At 39.0% G+C, this 12,649-nt stretch overlaps 2 protein-coding genes across 4 annotated transcripts in view; one reads left to right on the top strand and one right to left on the bottom strand.

Moving 5' to 3' along the window:
• lrba (LPS responsive beige-like anchor protein) overlaps window positions 1-12,649 on the top strand; it is a 262,968-nt gene that overhangs the window by 164,030 nt on the left and 86,289 nt on the right. For 2 of the 3 annotated variants that reach the window (XM_057332761.1, XM_057332759.1), the window contains exons 37-39: window positions 1,566-1,690; window positions 7,042-7,182; window positions 8,674-8,810. In XM_057332761.1, coding sequence (XP_057188744.1) covers window positions 1,566-1,690; window positions 7,042-7,182; window positions 8,674-8,810 — 403 coding nt within the window. The remainder of the gene's footprint in view (window positions 1-1,565; window positions 1,691-7,041; window positions 7,183-8,673; window positions 8,811-12,649) is intronic. The other variant, XM_057332760.1, reaches the window with a different exon arrangement.
• Window positions 9,906-12,084, bottom strand: mab21l2 (mab-21-like 2). The gene has a single exon (XM_057332762.1). The coding sequence runs from the start codon at window positions 11,542-11,544 to the stop codon at window positions 10,465-10,467; it is 1,080 nt and encodes a 359-aa protein (XP_057188745.1). The 5' UTR covers window positions 11,545-12,084; the 3' UTR covers window positions 9,906-10,464.

The raw sequence follows: 12,649 nt of genomic DNA, 5'->3' as shown, positions 1-12,649 counted from the left end.
ATTTATATCGTGTTAAAAACTGAAGCTTGAAGTTCTTCTGGACTGTTGTTGTTTGCGTCTTTAGCTGTCATTGAAATCTACATTAAATTGTGCAAAGCTATTTGACTACATATTTCACAACTGTGCCAGTGACAGATGATCTGAAATGGTCCCACTTTATCTGTACCTCACTTTAAAGTGATCATGTAATGTTATATATGTAAATAATATGTGTAGACCGTTTCAGCATCAACAACTTAAACAAACAAGTATATGGCCCAAACTTAACTTCTGGTAGACTGAATAAAGAATGAATAACTTGTAGTTTTAAATTAATTTAATAGATTTAATATGAAATGAAATATTAATATTAATTCATATTAATATTGATGAAGTATAAAATAAATAGTTATATTACTAGCCGCTAGCCAGACCGATAACTAAACACAGACCGGAAGTTAACTTTGGGCCAGGCGCATTCATTCGATGAAACTGTGGACTGGCAGTTTATGTCCACAGTCTCACTTATGGTCCCTGTGGGGATCAATTGTTCTTTGCCTTCGATAAGAGAACATGTCCACAGACAAGGCAAAAACAGTGCATACATCTGGGCCTCTAAAAAATGATTTCCATGACTTATAAACAACTTACAGGTTCACAATAGGCCTCCATTCAATTAAACTTCATTATATCTAACATATAACCATTTTAAAAAGTGCACGTTCATGGTACTGATACTCACAAAATACTGCATATGTGTCTTCTGACAATGCATTGCAATCTTCCACTTCTTGAAATGCTGCATGATCGGCAAGTGTCTGACATCAGAGTACGCGTTTCGAAAGCACACGGAGCTGTGCTCTCGCGGCACTTTGATGTCATACGCCGATCGGTCTGTGCAACCTGCGCAACACCTCATAAAAGCGAACATAACTAGCGTCTTGCTAATAGCTTTGTAGTTCGGTTTGTAGGTGCATGACTCTGGCTCTTCTAAAGACCTCGCGCACTGGGTAAAAAGCATGCGAATTATGAGCCTGTTGGCTTTCGATATGATGCTGGGCTGCCGGTGCGAGAGGTTACCATATAAACGTTGTTTGCCGTTGATTAGTGTCGTTACGTGGCTTGCGCATAGCACTGCATGCATGTAGTGGCCAGGATAACCTGAAATATTCATATATATTATGATGTTTTTAATGATCAAATGTTGGTGAAGGTTAAGATACCTGGCCAGCCACATGATTTTTGAAAAGAGCCACAGGTTCCCGACCACTGTTCTAACTAGACGCCAAGCCATAACATCTTTTTTTTTTCTCAAATCTGATCCGCTGTCGCTCAACGTGTATCGCCATCACGGCTTGTTAGGACAAAAACAAACAACATTGAGAAGATCCCTTATATTGTGTTGCGTTGCATCTACACAGGACACAGTGTCAACCTTTCCTCGGTTTCTACACTTTGCAATGCGGCAACACAAGGCCTGTATTATACAGCTCTGCCTTTGCCACTTCTCATTGCATCGGCTAATTGCTAACATATGTGCCTTTCTCTCTCTCGCTCTCTTCGTCACTCTCTCTTCCTTTCGGCAGCAGACCGCTGGAGTTCTGGCGCCTGGACTACTGGGAGGATGACCTGAGGAGACGTCGACGCTTCATCAGGAACCCGTTCGGGTCCTCACACTCTGGGGCTACGCTCAAGGCTGCAGCAGAGCATGGTGGGTAAAATAGTTACGTACTATCATCTGGTACACGACTGTAAAAATGAAGTCACCATAAACCCTTTTGTGGTCAACATACCTTAGTTGGCTACCGTGTTACATCACTACATTTAGTATTCTCCAGATCTTTGTCTCTCGGATAATATTATGACAGTAATTCCCTGCTAATTTGTTTATATACTGCTTACCGTTCCTCTCATTAGCTCAGGCATTTAAACAGGGCTTAGTGTTCTGTCTCCAAGTGCTGCTACATTGTCACTGTCTTTTCCTTTTTTCTCATGCACATCAGCGGCTGGATTTACAGGTAAGAGGAGTTGTAAAGCTACTGTAGTAAGAAATAGCGGCAGAGAGCTTTTGTGTTAGGACTAGATGTGTGTGCACTGCTCTCATAAAACCTGAGACTCACAGAATTCATGCTGTGTGTTACAGTTAGATACATTACAACTATAGCTCACAGCAGGGGGCAAAGTAAAGAACTACTTTTGCGATTTACTTTTTTATTGAAAGTCCGAGTTGCTAAATTGCGCTAGTAAAATTAAGACGATCAATTTGGTGGAGTACGAAAAAATCTTTAAAAGTCGTTGGTAAAGTGCAGTTCACTTGCATACATAGATCTCGCTGTGAATTTCATTTTCTTTTGCGACTAATAATGAGAAATGAATGCATACTTGTTTAATTATGCACTGATGTATGAACTACAAGTTAAAAACACAGGCCTTAAATTGTTTTGGAGTTTGAAATCATTTGATTAATTTAAAATGTGCATCATTTACTGCATATTATTTTTTCTCATCTTATTTTTTTCATAATGCATTTTCTCTCAAATATTTTTAAATAAATTAGCCTGTTTAAAATATGCATTATATGCCTATTAATAAACGCCACAAATTGATAACATAATGAGGTTATTTATAACAATGCCATCACAAGTAAAGCTCCCTGAGGTTATTAAACTTCCTCAAAAAGTTCCTCAGGGGCTTGTGTTTCTTCTCCCCCGTCTTTACGATAGATTTATAGTTTTGTTTACAAATATAAGTTTAAAATAGATCTATTTCTCTTGTTGTTTTAAAGTGGAGCACTGCTCTGTCACTTCATTCAGCAAAACATTTTGCAGACTCCGCCTAACACTTTACTCCTGATAAGTTTTTAGCCACACTCACAGATAGTAGGCTTTACAATCGCACCATTCAGCACTTGGACTTGAGCAGCTTAACCTATTGCACCCTTCAAAAACAGGACCATTTCTTCGAGAAAATGTCTCTAATATGTCAGCGGTTAGTCCCCCCTCAGAATGACAGAGGTTCTGTAGACAAATGACCAATGTGACAGAAGTCAATAAGAATGTGATCTAAAAGCAATAAGTGTTCAGAATCCCAGCATCCTCTGAGACCGATGTGCTGCCCTAATGGTCATAATATGCAGTTGGAAGAAGGGCCCTGAGGGGACCCAATGATTTCTCTTTCTCTGCTCCTGTCTTCCACTTTTCTTTCCATCTATCCCTCTTTCTTTAGCTAACTTGGTTAAGTTCAAGTGTTCCTTAAGGAACACTTTGGGTGCCCTATGAATGGAACCTAAAACTTTGAGGCCTTAAAGCTCTTCATTATATTCGAATGCTTCCCCAGTGACTATCCAGTGCAGGAAATAATCAATCCATCCATCAAGTATTTATGTGCATATTATTCGTCCTACAGGGGGTGACGTTCTGCTAAAAACCTATACAGGACAAATAGAAAAGCTGTTGTTATCACTCAAGTGCATATTTCATAAATACCTATTCATAAAGTTTCTTAAATTAACTCATTTCACAAGAAAAGTAAGATATTTTAAAAAGTTTATCAATGCTTTTTAAGAGACAGTTCACCCAAAAATGAAAATTCTGTCACGGGTTACTCGCTCTCTAGTTGTTCTAAATTTCTTTCTTTGGTTGAACACAGAGAAATATGTTTGGATGAATGCTTGTAACCAAACAGTTCTTGGACCCCATTGACTACCATAGTAGGAAAAATTACAATGGTAGTCAAAAGTACTTCAGAATTGTTTGCTGCCCTACATTCTTCAAAATATCTTCTTTTGTGTTCAACAGAACTAAAAATAATTGCAATTTGTCATACTATGGTAGTCAATGGGATCCAAGAACTGTTTGGTTATAAAGCATTCTTCCAAATATCTTTCTCTGTGTTCATCAGAACAAAGACATTTATACAGATTTGGAACAACCTGAAGGTGAGTAAATGATGACAGAATTTTTATTTTTTGGTGAACTATCCCTTTAAAATGAATGTTTGCCTGCCCCCGCCCTCCTTTATATAGAGCTTGTGTCTTTTCTGCTGACCCTAAATTTGTTGCGGAAGTGGGACGAAAGACTTGGGCCAGGATCTCATGTTTTAAACAGAGCACAAGGGTCATATCTGGCTGTGATTATTCTCATGATGTGTGGAAGAGAACGTCAGACTTTAAAAAATAGACGATTTTGTGTCATTAACATTTTCAGACATCTCTAATAGACTCATATTTTGTTCAAACCATGATTTAGCACATTACATCATATGTTGACGACATCACTGTACATGTCATTTTTTCAAATGACATATTCCAGCATTTGAAAGAAACATTTCTTAATATAGTAAGGCTAGCTTACAACTTCTTATCACTCAAAATATATCATCATGTCAAAGCTCGCGTTTCTCGGCATACTTAATTGTGATCATTCATCACCAGCTTGGAAAGAGTGATCTGACTTACGCCCATAACACAGATGCTTGGTAAGATTTGGAATGATATTTATGGCCGGGGAAAGCGCCATCTTTCTGGGGATTGATTTTGCCAGGTGGGGGCTCGGATGTTTGGGAACTAGAAGGAGTGTAAATACCTTAAGACTGATGTTTCTGTTCCCGTGATCAATAAGCACCTCCTCGCTTCACTCCTGGCTGCACTCTTGTTAAAAACAAATTTGTTAATTCTGACAATTTAATTGCTTTGCCTCACTTTGGCCTTTGGTTGCATATAAATGAGCATTTGAACCTGCGTGGAAAGGAAAGCAGGGCTTGTAAGTATAACGCAACTGCATGTATTTACACTAGCTTTGCTGAATGAGGGGAATGAATGAGCTTTTTAAGTAAAGCTGATGTCTGCATGTAATCCTACAACATGGGTTTTCGAGTCATTAAGGGGCACTGGTAGTTCTTCACTCCAGTTTAACACTTAGTAGTTTTGGGTCTAGTGTTGTAGGTGTCCAAGTTGTGCACATCATTATTAAAGTGATAGTTCACCCCAAAATAAAAAATTTGATATCATTTACTAACCATTTTAGCAATTCAAACGTGTAAGAATTTCTTCTGCAAAATGCAAAAGAAGATATTTAGAAGAATATTGGTCACAGAAAACCATTGACTTGCAATGGGTTCCGCTATTGATTGGCTACCAACATTCTCCAAAATATCTTCTTTTGTGTTCTGCAAAAAAAGAGAAAGTCATACAGGTTTAAAATAACAAGAGGTTTTGTAAATGATGACATCATTTTCTTTTTTGGATGCACTATCCATTTAAGTGGACACTATCATGGGTGAAAATATACATTCCAGTATGTCAATTTCACATACTGATACATTTCAGTATTTATTCATTTAAATTTAGAAAAGAAATGCTTATTTAGTTTTAATTTGAAAAAGTTTTTTCACTACATATTCGATACAATGTAACTTGCTATACTTAAAATTGTCCTGTTTTTATTTACACATTATTATATTATTGTCGTACAAATGTTTGTTCCTTGTTTATTCTGTATAATATGCTACATTTATTTTAGTTTAGTTTTTTTCATTATTCAATAGAAGAGTTAGTAGCATTTCTTGCATTTAAAATGTGCATCTGGACACGTTTTCAAGTTTACTGTATATAGTACTGTGCTATTTTGGGCCCGATGTATTAGAGCCAGTATTCGTCTCCGAGCACTGGATGTGACACTAGCTCGCATTTGTAAATAAATGTTAGTAAATATTATCTCGAGCAAATGCACAAAAACATGTTTTTCCGTCAGATCCTTGTGTCCACTCTGCATGGTGTGAACACACAGGCATGTGGTATGTATTAGGAAGCTGGTAGTAATTTCACCGCTGCTAACTACAAATTCTCTGGGGAGAGTTAATTACAGGAAGACCGGTCTAAATATCAGTTCGCCAGCATACTTTCCATGACAAGAGATTTCTTTGCTCTGCTTTTTTAATGGTTTACGGCTCTATTTATAAAGACTTGTCTCAGGGTTTTGCTTCAAGTGCAAATACAAACCCCCTCAGGTGATGTATCTAGAGAGAGGGGGCAAAGGTCACGCGGCTCTGCGTCCACTCTGGTCAGAAGTGGAAACTGTGCCACTCCGCTAGGCCTACAGACAGCGCGTTCCAAAGCAGTCTGATGAGAGACTGCCCCGTCTCACCTCTTTCTGTTTATATATATGAAGGATTGCCTTTGTGTCTACTGTAGACCCGGTTCTGCCCCTCACCACTGGGGAATGCAGGGCTCTGTAAATGTTTACAGATTACCATTTTTCTTAAATAATCTATGCATAACCTCAAGTCATGTACAGTTGAAATCAGAAAGAGCCTTCTCATTAACTTCACATTTTTGTCAGGGATAAGCCTGGGGTATGGAGCAAAATAGACTGCCTGTTGCTTTCTGTTTAATCGCATTGATTTTTCTCCCTGTTATAAGAGAAGAAAGCAGTTCAGTTATTAGTTGTATTAAATGTTTAACTATTATCTATAAAGGACTTAAAGAAAAACATGTTTTGTCTGAATCTTGAAAAACTCAAGGGTACTTTGGTCTGGTGAAATTTTGTTTTTATTGTTTTGAAGAATTCAGCAAAAGTCTATTTTTTTAAGGAAACCCTGCGTATTTTGGTATTTGTTTTGGAGTTTAAATATGCCATACGTTTTTTAATATACTGTCTTTATAAATAAATTATAGTTTTGGTATAATAAATAAATTTTATAAAATTTTTACCTATATTCAAATTGAAAATAACGCAAATGAAAGTTATATAACAGTTTTATAATTAAAATGGCGGTTATTTTACATTTTAAGTCGTCTTATAAAAAAAACACTGAGAACAATTAATAAACAAACTGTTTTTATGTTTCGAGTTAAAAATGACTACCACGTGTTTATTTATTGATAAGAATTTTGATTGCATCTTAAAATTATTCATTTCGTATTTTATTAAGAAAAAAATGATCCAACAACCAGCACGCGGTAGCCTACTTTGTTTTATTTAGTATCGTCAACTAACATATGTAAACGTGCCAGTTTTTGCGCGGTCATGCATGAAGGACTACGTTTTGTTTCGTTGTCTCCAGCTCCAGAAGAAGACGTGCTGAAAGGCAAACAGTCCATCAGGAGTTCAGTGCTGGGGAATCAGAACTCAGAGACTGAGCTGCTCCTGGAGGACGACGACACACTCTCATCGCTCGACGACAAAGAGCTGGAGAACCTCACAGGTGAAGTAGCCGTCACCCCATCTAGGCTACTTCAGCACGCTTGCAATGCAACGTGACACACTGGAAGGTTGTAGAAAGCTGTCACGGCGCGCACTTTAATGCGGCGGTCTCGTTGGTTATGTGAGCGTTTTGGAGATGTAGTGTTAATGAGGGGATCACGTCATTATCTGAGGCAATGCTTTCTCATTAGCGGCCTGTGATCAGGTTAGATCTGAGAGAAGGCTGAACGCAGCGCCAACAGGAGTGAACAAGGCCAACTAGAGTCTGCAGTGAGCTGGAAATGAGTCTCTGCTCTAAAAATATTAATCGATGTTAATATAAAAATATGAATCAAAATAATACGCATTTGTGTTTACAAATTATGTAAATACGTTTGAGCTAAATAAATTAATAAATAAATGTCTCATTATTGAGTAAAAGCGATTTTGTGTTAGAGTATTGCTGTATAACCCGCTTATAAGAAATACAATTACAAAAAGGGTAAAAATGTCATTATCGACTGTATCGACGGTCGGTTTCAAGTTGTTTGTAAAAAAATATACATTTATCGGATTTTTCCGCATTTGCTTATGTTCTCTATACATTCTTGATCTCATGGCAGTCAGCCTTATAATAAAAGACAGTCCATCTCAAATAAAGCGCAAATTATCGCGGAGATCCGCGTCGTTGGCCATCATCCATTTGGCAAGCGGTTTGATTCAGGTGTAATTGCACGTGTTCCGGTTTAACGGGAAAATGTTGTTTTTCCCCGGATTACATGCTGATGAACATATCTGATCATGCCATCCGTTCGTGAATTGAAGGGTGCTTGGGGAAATTAAACGTGGGCTTCTGGTCGTACCGACTGCCGCGGCTTTGCGCATATAAAGAGAGGCAGAAATTCCCCAGAGCGGCCGTTCAGCATTGTCATGCTGGCATAAATTAAGATCGATGACAGATTAAACCCAAAGGCCGCAATCAATGCGCGTTGATTGACAGCGGATTTCAGCGCTTTTTGACAACCTCCACTATAGTGTTTCTATGGATGAATCTCTTAAATATGTCATTGTGCACAGGATAATCCTATTTGTGGATTACTTTCGTGAATTGGATTTTAGTAGTTTTTTTTAAGATTTTTAATTAATTAATTATTTTATTAGTATATATTTTAGTTGTTAAACAGTTTTACATAAAAACGATTTAGAAATTATGCATGCAATATAATATATAATTTTAGCCTTATTCAAAATAAGAATGTTACACGGTTATTTTAAAACATTATTTATATGTATTAAAACAATACATTTATGTCATTTATGTTTGAAGTAAATTGTATGCCAAAGGCAGTAGAGAATGGGTCAGGCATGTATACACACACGCACACACACACACACACACACACACACACACACACACACACACACACACACACACACACACACACACACACACACACACACACACACACACACACACACACACAAACTAACCGCTGTCCACCGCGTTCCACAGGGCCTGTTAACCTGAGCACCAGCGCACAACTGGTTGCGCCCGCTGTGGTGGTAAAAGGCACGCTGTCTATCACTGCCCTGGAGTTATACTTTGAAGTGGACGAGGAAGACCCAAGCTTTAAGAACATTGATCCCAAGGTAAGAAACAGCACTGTCCACTCCTCAAAATGGCTCACAGCGTCCCATAAACGGCACGCTCAAAAAGTGCTCTAGCCTGACCAAATTCATTTATTGCACATTGACAATATCAGCACATGGTGTTTCTACTTTGCCATGTCCTCAGTTTGTAAGTGTTGTCTATTTTTATCTCATTATGTAAATCTTAAAGATAACCAGACCAGATCATAACACAGAGACTGCTTCCAGTTTACTGATAGAGAAGTGTGCTGCTTGCTCATTCATGCTGCATGTGGTAGGATTGTTCATGTGGATCAAGTGTTACTTTTGAGCACCACTGGTTTGAAAAAGAACAGTCAGTATTCTGACTATTGAAGGCTTGAAGAATATTTCTAAATTAGGCCACATTCTTCTGAATGCTCAATTCACTATTTTGTTTTGAAGGTGAAAGAATGAATGAGAAGTATTGACAATGTGTATCTGCTCTACTTGACACATTTTGTACTTAACATGTTAAATAATGTTACCTTCTTAAAAGCTTCATTAATAATAATTTTCCATAGTTTTTATGTTCTGCTTTTTGCAATAACATAATCTATATATTTATGTATTTACTTTATTTGCAAAACATTTCTAAACACTTTCGAAATGCTTTCAGTATGGTGTTTTATTTCTTTTAAATAATTGTTTAGTAGTCCTATTATTTATTAAAATATGTGTAACAACAGCAATAAAAACGACATGTCTATTCTAAGTTTTTAATTATTTATTAAGAATTCAAGAGTGAGTAAATGGTAATTATAATCACAATTCGAATTGTATAGAATAAATGCAGTGTATCAATCTTAAAATATTTTATATTGCATTTGACGCCAAATTAGTCTAAAAAGAAGTGCAACTGTTGTTGTTATGTGAGAGAGATCGTTTGTTTACGTTTAATTTTATTTGTTATTTTAAAATTTTCTATATATGTAGCTGTGTCAGTGGTCTTTGTTGTTTAACAAAGTGCTGTGAATTTTTTAATATTAACATGTATTTAGTAGTTTTTCTCTACTATTTTTCTCAATGCAACTGTACCACGATTATATCTGTTATTATTAAGTTTCTATAATTAAAATGATAGCAAAACATACTGCCCTGATATAAATTCAACAATTGTTTTTTTAATCAACGAAGACGAATGTATTTATGTGTTCGCTCTTGTATTACAACCCCATCAACGTCAAAAGCTTAGCTTAAAAAAAAGCTTGTCTTCAAATTCAGTAATGACAAATGCCAAGTTTAAATTTCATCGTGTCATGGTTTTATTACGTTTCAATTTTCGATCACATCATGAAAATAATTGAACTTGGCACGCTACATTTTGTAATTCGCATTTAAAGATCTTGTGCATATATTTAAATAAAAATTTCACTTTGTGAAAACAGTTCAAACAAACAACAAAATCATTACACTTATCTTGAAATGTACCTTCTGTCTCTTGCAAAGTCCCGTTTGAGCCTTGACAAATGCAAACGCTTCGGGATCTTTTTCCTACGATCTTTTTAATCATTTATTCTTGGTTTCATTATTTTAAGAGCACCAAGATCACAGTCTCTCCACTTTCAGTGTTGTGATCTCAAACGTCCCGTTCATTTTCACCGACATAAAATGTCTTTAGTTTTTATTTACCATTTTACAGTTTATCCAAACTTTTCGCATTAGTGAGGATTTCTCTCGCCAGTCTCCAGGTTTGTTTGGCCGCTGTCTCCAGGGCCGAGTGTGGTCTACCCTGAAACAGGTCTAGATTGGGTAAGAAGTAATGCGGGCACCGGCGGCACTGCAGACAGGAGATGAGCTGAAGAAGGATACCGTTCAGACGGTCGCCCAGGCACGACTCATCCCAGTCGGTCTCCCGCGGGTGTTTCTCGCACTCGTACAGCAGCAGGGTCTTCATGTGGTAGTTATGTAGCGGCTGTCCCGGCAGCTCGAGATGTCGGTCACGGAGAGTCTTTAGAATAGAGAGACACTTCTTTCTGCAGCCAGACATCAGAAGCCTGTTCTCGGCCTCGCCAAACTGCAAGACCCATGCGTCGCTCTCCGCCGAGCTCTGTTTACCCGTTAACGAGTAGCACTCTTTGGAGAGAAGGTTAAAGCCCTCCGCTTTCACCTCCGCCACTCGGTTCGGCCCGGGCCACGGAATGTGAGGCATGGGCCATTGGGCGGCACTCCTAGGCCAGATGCCCGTGCACTTGAAGGCCGGGGTGATCTGCACCACGTACCTCTCCCGAATGCGCAGTTTCACTTCGCTCGTGTCCGCCACCATTTTAACCACGTCCCGATAGCTGCATTTATCCACGGCCTGAGCCACCAGGGTCTGGAAGCGGGAGCGGATCTTTCTGGCAGATAGATAACCGGAGGCGGTGATGAACTCTACCCACAGAGACATGCTCCTCTTGCGGCCGTCGCTGAGTTTGAGCACGGCGCAACCCGGCAGCGAGCCGTCATCCACGAAGTTAAAGACTCCCATTTGGTTCAGGTAAAGCACGACCTCGAACTCGTTGGGTGCGATGACCTCCATGCCCTCGTAGCGCGCGTCTATCTCGCTTAGCGAGCTGATGAAACGGGGCTCTTGGACCTCCACCTCCTTCAGCACATCCGACACCACCTTACACACCTCTCGAATGGTCTTGGCGATGGCCGCTTTGCGCGCTTGGCATCTCTCGTTGTGATATTTATTAAGCTGGTAAACCAGCTTTGCCTGCGTTGCGATCATATTTGGGCACAGATCCGGACTGTACACCGGAGTTTCGCAATACGCCGATGGATCCAATGCTTACCGGTGAAGCCAGAGGCACAACTCCCAGCAAAAAAAGAAGAAAAAAGCAGTGATTAAGTTTGCGCCCACAGCGGATGGACGTCAAGTTTGAGGCAGGAAGCAGATCGAGATGCAACGCAATACCACTCTACTTTTCCAAGTCAACTTGAACACGTTTTGAGGGCGCTGGTTCTCCAAGCCCGTATCAGCTGTAGGATAAATCTCCGATCGTCATGTCATCATCTTTTTCACTTGCGTTTGCGCATGAAAACTGTGCGCCACTGTGCAGTTGCCCAGACTCAGCCGTGAGTGCTGGAATTGTTTAGTTTATGAATGGTCCTCTAGTTGGAGTGAAAGGGGTCGGGCTTCTGATCCTAACCAATCAACGGACGAGCTGTCAGTGCGATCGGCCAATGGCCGCATCGGTGCGCTGGAGAGACTCTCTCCTCCTGAACATCCTGCGCTGGAGCCCCGTCGCCTCCAGGTTAGGATATACAGACGGCATTTGTAGCACATATTTTACCTAAAGCGTTCACTTTCTGTAAACTACATGAAATTGATTTGACGTGTTGGGAGTTTGTTATCTCACTGCGTGTAAATTTGATCTTAGCGTAGTAAGCGAAGCGGAGTAAGATAAGGCGAAATAGCATAACCTAAATAACATTATCAGAATGTTGAGTTCATTTTTTGTTAATTGAAATAGTTTTCGTCTTTAGTCACCTGGCTGCTGTTTGAATCGCGTTTACAGTTATCGTTTGTCTTACTGCTGCACGATTGTTGACGCTGCGTTGCAAGTGTTGCATTCGTCAAACATCTATTGACCCTCTATTGAGAGCGCTCATATGGATCAGATATGCTGTGTGATTTGGCTTTGTCGTGGAGGTGAACCTTCTGTAGTATTTACAGAACCTACTAATTAAATAGCTCTCATGTTCTTCAGTCTGTCAATTATCTTTAGTTATAAGGATTTTCAAAGATCTATTCATGCGCGCGCCTTATAGCCTATTTTCATAAAAAAGTTTTATTTTTATTTTTAATTCCTCTCTATATGCTTAACATTTAT

This window comes from Triplophysa rosa, linkage group LG4 (genome assembly GCF_024868665.1).
Source record: "Triplophysa rosa linkage group LG4, Trosa_1v2, whole genome shotgun sequence".
Taxonomy (NCBI): domain Eukaryota; kingdom Metazoa; phylum Chordata; class Actinopteri; order Cypriniformes; family Nemacheilidae; genus Triplophysa; species Triplophysa rosa.
This window is presented reverse-complemented; position numbering and strand designations above follow the sequence as displayed.

Coding starts and splice junctions, on each gene's coding strand:
- mab21l2 (XM_057332762.1), bottom strand. CDS start 11,544: ATGATCGCAACGCAGGCAAAGCTGGTTTACCAGCTTAATAAATATCAC.